This window comes from Centruroides sculpturatus, unplaced genomic scaffold (genome assembly GCF_000671375.1).
Source record: "Centruroides sculpturatus isolate CEXI.00-Female unplaced genomic scaffold, Cexi_2.0 scaffold363, whole genome shotgun sequence".
Taxonomy (NCBI): domain Eukaryota; kingdom Metazoa; phylum Arthropoda; class Arachnida; order Scorpiones; family Buthidae; genus Centruroides; species Centruroides sculpturatus.
Window position 1 is genome coordinate 45,188 of NW_019384701.1, and position 8,388 is coordinate 53,575.

At 30.5% G+C, this 8,388-nt stretch overlaps 1 protein-coding gene across 1 annotated transcript in view; it reads right to left on the reverse strand.

Annotated features, from left to right (window-relative positions):
- Nucleotides 1–8,388, reverse strand: part of LOC111627561 (calpain-5-like) — a 46,454-nt gene that overhangs the window by 9,827 nt on the left and 28,239 nt on the right. The window contains exons 7-8 of the mRNA XM_023371160.1: nucleotides 8,055–8,132; nucleotides 5,371–5,569 (exon numbers count right to left, since the gene is read on the reverse strand). Of these exons, the coding sequence (XP_023226928.1) occupies nucleotides 5,371–5,569; nucleotides 8,055–8,132 (277 nt within the window). The remainder of the gene's footprint in view (nucleotides 1–5,370; nucleotides 5,570–8,054; nucleotides 8,133–8,388) is intronic.

Genomic DNA, 8,388 nt, shown 5'->3' on the forward strand with positions numbered 1-8,388 from the left:
TTTTTACTCTACCTAAATCCTTCATTCTAAACTTATTAGATAACTTGTTTTTAATGTCAACAATAATTTGTTTATCTTTACAGCAATAAGACAGTAGCAACTTTAAAGTCGGCATTTTAGCAACAGGAGAATAAATGTCATCAATACAATCAGTTTGTTGAAAACCTCTTACCACTAACCTGGCTTTATATTCACTTTCACTCTTCTTTCTGTATATCCACTTCACATCAATTACCCTTTTGTCTTTAGGAGGCTTGCTCACAAGTGTCCATGTATTGTTTATCACAAGACTGTCCATCTCGGAATTCATTGCTGCTTTCCATTTCTTTGAATCATCACTTGTCATCGCCTCCTGAAAATTTTCTGGAACAGTAGCATCACAGTAATTTACACTTATACTGTAATAACCAAATTCTTCATCAAAGCGGAGTGGATGTTTAATTTGTCTTCCTGATCTTTTTCCTTTTGTTTTTTCTTCATCCTCTTTTATCTCATCATTACTATTTTCTTTATGTGTATTGTCTTTTTCCAAGTCTTTTGTCATATCCTTTTCTTGATGGTTTGTACTAGTAGAGTCTTCTCCTTCCTTTTCCTTTGCTTGATCTGAATCCTTTTGTCTTTCTTCTTTATCTTCATTCCTTTCCTCTTTCTCATTTTCAAATCCACACAAGTTTACATTCTCTTCTATTATGTCACAATGTCTAGCCATTATAACTCTGCTATTCATCAATACTCTATATCCAGTATCTGTATATCCAATCAAAATTCCAACCTCTGCTTTCTTGTCCCATTTAGATTTTCGTTTTTCTTCTGGAATTCTTACGAATACTTTACTTCCATATAATTTTAAATTTTTTACTGATGGCTTCCTTTTGAAAAATATTTCATATGGCGTTTTTCTCTCAATGGTATTAGTTAATGTTCTGTTTTTAAGATATGCAGCTGTTTTAATTACTTCTGGCCAAAATCTTCTTTCAATTTTTGCTTCTGATAAAAGACATCTCCCCATATCCATTAATGTTCGATTGTATCTTTCTGCTGTTCCATTTAGTTCATGCACATATGATGGACAAGGTTTTATTATTATTCCCTTTTCCTTTGCAAACTTAAAAATTCTTGCATTCATATACTCCTTCCCATTGTCACATCGCAGTTCCTTTATCATCTTTCCAGTCAAGTTTTGAACTTCATTAACATACTGTACTAAGCATTCATATACTTCATCTTTTGTCTGGATACAATAAACTTTAACTAGTTTGCTATAATCATCTATGAAATTTAAGAAATATTTTTCTCCAAGATTTCCTGTAGTTTGATGTGGTCCATTTAGATCTGTATGTACAATTTCTAATATGTCTTCTGCTCTTCTCCTGTTATTATGAAATGGTAAGTTATGCATTTTGTTTTCAATACATGTAGCACACTTTAAATATTCTGGTTCAATCTCTCTGGGTAGTCCATCTAGTGATTCATTTTTACACATTATTTTCAAGTTGTTAAAATTGATATGTCCCAGTGTTCTATGTAGTTTTTCTTTTATAGTCATGTTGCTTTTACTCATGTTCGCTTGTGATTTTCTTTCATTGATATAACTTTTCATTTTATATAGTTTATCCTCTTTGATTGCAACAGCTATCACCTTTCCATATGGGTTGTATATTTTTGAAAATTTTCTCCTTGAAACAATTGAATGTTTATCTGTGATCCTCGAATAACTCAACAAGTTTGCCTTCATATCTTTTACAAAATAGACATTTTCCAACGTAACCTCAGACTTTTGTCCATAAACTGGGAAACAAGTTTTAATATTGCCAACTTTTGTAGCTTCTAATATTCTTCCATCACCAACTTTTACTTTTATAGGTTTCTTCAATGTCTCAGAGGTTTCAAAATACTCATCGGTGTTAGTGATATGATCTGTGCAACCACTATCAAGTAACCATTCTATTTCATCTATCTTTGACTTTTCGTTTTTACTTGTAGTATTAATATAAGTATTATTTGCAATGGTAGTCTGAAAACTATTTCCTTGATATTCATGTATGTTTTGATGATAATTTCCTCGCCCTCTCTGAAAGTTTCTGGCATTGAACAATCCACGTCCTCGATAAACAGAAAAACCACGACTTCGACTACGATTTTCAATTTCAAAACGACAATTTCTTTTTAAATGACCAGGTTTTCCACAGCTGAAACATTTCAACTTATTCTGAAATGATGACCTGGCTTCAGCTCGAAATACATTTGATCTATCATTTGACTCTTCATTAGAATTTTCCTCTGCACTTTTTAACTTTATTTTGCTTTTTAAATAGTCAACAGTTCTCTCTTTTTCTGGTAAAACATCTATTAAATCACCAAAATGACTATACTTCTGTGATAGCGATTTTAACATGTAGTTTAATTTTTCTTGTTCTGATATCATTGCACCTGCCTGCTTTAATTCGTTCACAGCCTTTTCAAATGTGTCGAAGAATAAGCATACATCTGAATAATTTTTCAATTTGATACTTTCAAGGTTATGTCGGCACACAATTTGCAGAGCTGTTGACTTTTTCAGATACATCTCATCAAACTTTTGGATAATTTCGTAAGCCGTATCAAGTTCGCTTATGTATTCTAGCTGTTTGTTAGTTATTCCGCTATAGATATAATTAGTTGCCTGGATATCTCGTTCGTCCCATTCGTCATCATCAGTCTTAACTTTAGCCCTCATTACTACATCTTTACACTTTTTGAACTGTAGAAATTTAAACATATGTAATTTCCAGTTACTATAATCTGCTCCGTCAAATATTGGTATATTAATATCACTGTTCTTCGCCACCATTACCATGTGTGCTTTTTCTTTATTTTCTTAAATTATTTAACCCTTTTCACTTCTTGTTTTTTTTCTTTTCAATCATGCTCTGCTACCATGTTAAGACAAAAAATAAAGCATTACCTTTTCTTTTGTTTTATTCTTTTAATACAGTAAAACCTGTCTATGGTGACCACTCACGGTTCCTTCAAAAATTGGTCTTTTAGACAGGTGGTCCTCCAATACAGGTGGTGCTGTAATACCATTTTTCCGTACATATTTTGCGCACTTTTTAGCCATTTCTACTAAGAAGAACTCGAGTTGAGTAAATATAAGCGAATTTTTTCAACGATAGGGCTATATTGGTATTGTGTTTTATTCTTATCGGATAACTCGACTTACAGGAGTTTGTCGTGATTTTATAAGACATATTTAATACCAATATTTTAAAGATTAATACAATAGTTGCATTTTCTCAATTATAATTCACACTTTCTTTTTTTCGGCTTAGTTAATTCAACTCGGTTGTTTTCGTTTGCTCCTCAGTTACGTGCATTACGTCATCGATATAAAAGCACGTTGTATTTCTACATCACTTTGGTTTTGGTATTCGCTAGTTTAATCTTATTTTAACTTTAAAAATACTGTATTTTTTAATATTTAATATTTTCTTAAGTACAATAAGAAAAATTATTAAATAAATAATAAAACGATTTTATTATTTTTTCTCATTGTTCGATTTCATTACATTCTGCGATTGTCATTGTGGAATCGAAAAAGGAAGGCTGTCTGAGTTTTGCATTAATGCGTTTATTGTTTTTTGAATATTTTGCGCGCGAAAATGACTTGGATATTATTTCCTTAAAATATCCGGGAAATAAGGTAGGTTGATATAGAAACTGTTTATCGCATATGTACTGCACATGAGCTTCAAAATAAATAAATAGATAAGTAAATAAAAATAAATTTTATCAAACAATGAGATCAGCCGATTAATTGTATTGTGTACAATATTTTATACCCCCAAGAAAAATACTGTAGGTCTACGGTAAAATAAATTTCGTTTTCCACAGTTAAACTTCGCCGCTAATTGCTGTTGTGATAACTTTAATACGATCTTCTAATGACAGCACTTTGCATTTCTTTCGTTTTTCGGACATTTTCCAACAAACTGAAATGAATTTCCTTTGTTGCTAGACTAACTTATTAACACCTTCAACTAATTTCAAGGGTAGGAAAAGAGCCTGGAATGGGTTCGAACGAGAGTTTAGACTAACTCATTATACTAGGAGGTGGAAACATTGTTGAGATGGGTTCTTACAATAGTTTAGACCAGACACATTTGCGAAAGTGGTCGCTTATTACAGGTGTTGTATGTTGTTTCGGACCAAAAATCGATGCCCGCGGTTGCGTTACACAGGTGGTTGTTTAATACAGGTAACTTATACGAAGACTCTATGGATAAACTATTCCATGCCAGAAATTTTCACCTGTTTTGACAGGTGCCCGTCGAATGCAGGTGATCGCCTAAGCAGTTTTTACTGTACTTAACTTTAATAACTAACAGAACTTATTTACACCTTTTCAACCAGACGAAACTCTGATGACTAACAACTTTATTAGTGTTGCCAGATATAAATGTACAAGAATTAACAATATAAATGTACAATAATTAACATCAACAAAATATCAATAACTGATCTCATAATTCAAAAATTGGGTATGCTCATAGCCCATTAAAATTAGGAAAAATTAACTACATTATGTTATTGTTCAAACAGTTTTTAAATATTCTATTATAATTTTTAATTAATCAAGACATTACATATATTTTTAAATTATCTCTTTATTAAGTTTTTGTATCTGAAGAATAAAATGATGTTATAAATTAAAAAAAATAGTGCAAATCATTTAAAGTTTGGATAATTTCTTAAATAACAAGAATAATAAAATTTTAATTCAGGTAATAATTCAAGAATGCATTAATAATAATAATAATCAGATTGTCTATAACATGTAATAAGCTATATAAACAATATAAAAATGTTTAGTACTATAGCATATTACATTAGTAAACTCAATATTTTTTGTTTTTTGAAATCATATTTAGAATAAAATTTTCCATGCATATATTACAAAATCTTTTAATAAGCACTTTATATTCCAAACTGATTATTATTTTCAATCATATTTTTGAATATGCTCTAAAAATATTAGAATATGTTATTTTAAAAAATATTCACTCAAACTAAAATTGTTTTGGGAAATATACAATATTAAAAAAGAATATTAATTTGTTTCAAATACAATAATTATTACACAAGACATACAGTAAATATTTATTCTTTTAAATTATAATATACTATATTATTGAACAAATAGATATAAATTCAAAACTATCATCAATAAATGTAGAAAATTAAAAAAAAATTTGTAAGAAAAATGGTTTTTAAAAAGTTATATAAATATAATACCATATTCTTCATGTGCCAAACATTTATGAAATATATGTTTTTTAAATAAAAATTACATTTAATGAATTGTTCATAAGAAATAAAAATAAAAAATACCTGTGGATTATGTAGAAAAGAATGTTTATTATTAATACAGCCTCCACATCTATCTAATGAAGTACCTTTTTCTCCTTCTGTCCACTGACCAAAGAATCTTGCTTCATTACATGTTTTGCTGAAACTATACCATGCTGTGTTTACAATATGACATATTGATAAATCAGTGAAGTTTGAACAGAAATCATCAAATAACATCCTGTAAAGAGGTCTAAATTTTATTATATTGTACTTTGATTTTTTATTATATATGTATATACATTATATACAGTGGGTGATCGGTTAAGGAACACTTTCACAAAAGATTTTTATAATCGAACAACGAACAAGTTTGGATAACAAACACTTCACTGAACAAACATAAAAAGAAGTGACGGAAAATAATGAATACCAATTGATTTTCCCTTGTCTTCAGGTAACAATTCGAAACCTTTCAGAGCGTGGGAGACGTCAACATCAAAGCTCAACCTGATATCAATCAGATAGTGTTTCCCCAAACTTTGAAACTCTCCATTGTAATTCCAGCTTTTTGTTTACTTTTCTGACAAATAATTTTTTTATAGTCTTTGTGAGACTGTCGATTTTTATTTTCGCGTCGATTTTTATTTTCGCATCGATTTTTATTTTCTAAAGGTGAGAGTTTAACTGTCCTATCAGGTATTTGTTAACGTTAAAATTTTGAATTACATTCAGGCCTCACATTTACATAATTCTTTCATGCACTAGTTGATTTCTGTTCTCTGAATTTTTGTGAGTGCTTTTCTGAACTTTTTATTTCAAACAGAAATTGATATTATTATGGAGTATAAAAAGAGTGGAGTGTCAAGAACTGTGTTCACCATTGAAACCAAGCAAGAGATAATAGCCAAAGTAGAGAGTGGGCAGATGATGTCTGATGTTGCTAGGTAGTATGGCTTGAACAGATCTACAGTAGGCACAGTCTTAGGTAAGAAAGATATAATCAAGAAGAGTCAGAGTTAAAGGAGTAATGAAAATCACATCTGAGAAACAAAGATGTTCCATCCATGAAAAAATGGATTGCTTTTAATTTGGATTAAAAAAAAAAAGGGAAAATGAAAAAAAAATGTTAGTAGTATGACTATCATTCAAGAGAAAGCTAGAGAAATTTTTGAAGAACTGAAGAAAAACTCCACATTCATCACATGAGGAGATAGAATTCAAATCTACTACTGGATGGTTTTCAAAGTTTAGAAGAACTGGCATTAAACATGTGGTAATTCACAGTGAATTTGCTAGTGCAAATAAAGAAGAAGCTGAGAAGTTCCGTCTCAAATTTGAAGAATTCATTAAAAAAAGAAGGATATTGTCCACAACAAATTTTCAATTGTGATGAAACTGGTTTATTTTGGAAGCACATGCCGAACCATACCTACATTACGAAAGAAGAGAAAAATATTCCTGTACATAAACCCATGAAAGACCGATTGACGTTATTTTTGGGAGCTAATGCTAGCGGTGATATGAAGCTTATCCCGCTTCTTGTCTATCACTCTGAGAACCCTAGAGCATTCAAAAAAAATTCCATAATTAAAGAAAAACTGCCAGTGATGTGGAGATTGAATAAAAGGGCATGGGTCATGCAGGGTATTTTCAAAGAATGGCTGTTTGAAGTTTGTGCTCCAAGCATCAAGGATTACCTTCAGACCAATGAGTTGCCATTAAAAGCATTGTTGCTATTGGACAATGCACCAGGACACCCAAATTATCTTGAAGATAATTTGCTGGAAGACTTTCCCTGGTTGACAGTTCAGTTTCTACCTCTGAATACCACTTCGTTGATTCAACCAATGGATCAAGAGGTTATTGCAAGTTTGAAGAAATTGTACATTTGAGCACTGTTTCATCAGTGTTCTGAAGCATGCCAGTTCTCCTCAACAATGACATTAAAAATGTTTTGGAAAGAAAAATTTGATATTCTTGAAGCTATACAACTTATTCAAAAGGCATGGTCAGAAGTCACTCAACGACAGTTGAATTCTGCTTGGTGAAAGCTGTGTCCCTTCTGCATTCAGGAAGAGAGAGATATCCCTGAAATTATGGATGAAATTGTGACAACTGCTAGAGATCTGGAATTGGAAGTGAATAAAGATGACATTGAAGAGCTCATAATGGAATCTGAAACTGATCTGACCACAAAAGAACACCAAGAAACTCAGTGAGATGATTTTCTTCTAAAAAAGAGGAAGATGAAAAAAGATCAATGCCAACATCTGCTATTAAAGATCTTTTGAAGAAGTGGGAGGATGTCAGAACAACAGTCTTAGAATGGCATCCAAACCAAGTTGAGGTTAATAGGCTTGAGGATCTCTACGACAACAATGCTATTAATTACTTCCGAAAAATCCTGAAGAAGAGAGAAAAGCAATCAACATTTGTAGGGGTTAAAGAATCTGTCCAAAAGAAAAACGTGATTAATAAAAATGCAAGACTGCATATATATGTACTTTTATTATTACATGTAAATAAATGTAGTAAGAAAGTATATATTTTTTATTTTTTGGGATCTCCAGAACAAATTAATCAAATTCCCATAAAAACCTATGGTAAATTGACAATTGGTTAATGAACAAAGTCTTGGAATGGATTATGTTTGTTAACCAATCACCCACTGTATACATATATTTTTTTCCATCAGATTATTTAAATTTATATTATTATTTTACCAAAATTCTCCATCTTCATCAAAAGTTAATCCAAGTTTTTCTCTCTCACTTTCAGAAATATTATCCCATTCTGGAGAACTAAAGAAAACAATATATTCTTTATTTACTAATAAAACACAAAATATTAATATATAATATTTTACAGCTATTAAATTCTGAAAAAGTGAAATAAAATTTTACTAAAATAATTTAAATAGCATTTCTTGTTATGTTTTCAGATATTTTTCCTCAAAAATGAACACATACATATTACATTTTTTGAAGTAATTGAACCTAATCATTTGAAGTAATATGCTCATTATATGTAACATGTTTTTGTTGACAGATTAATGCC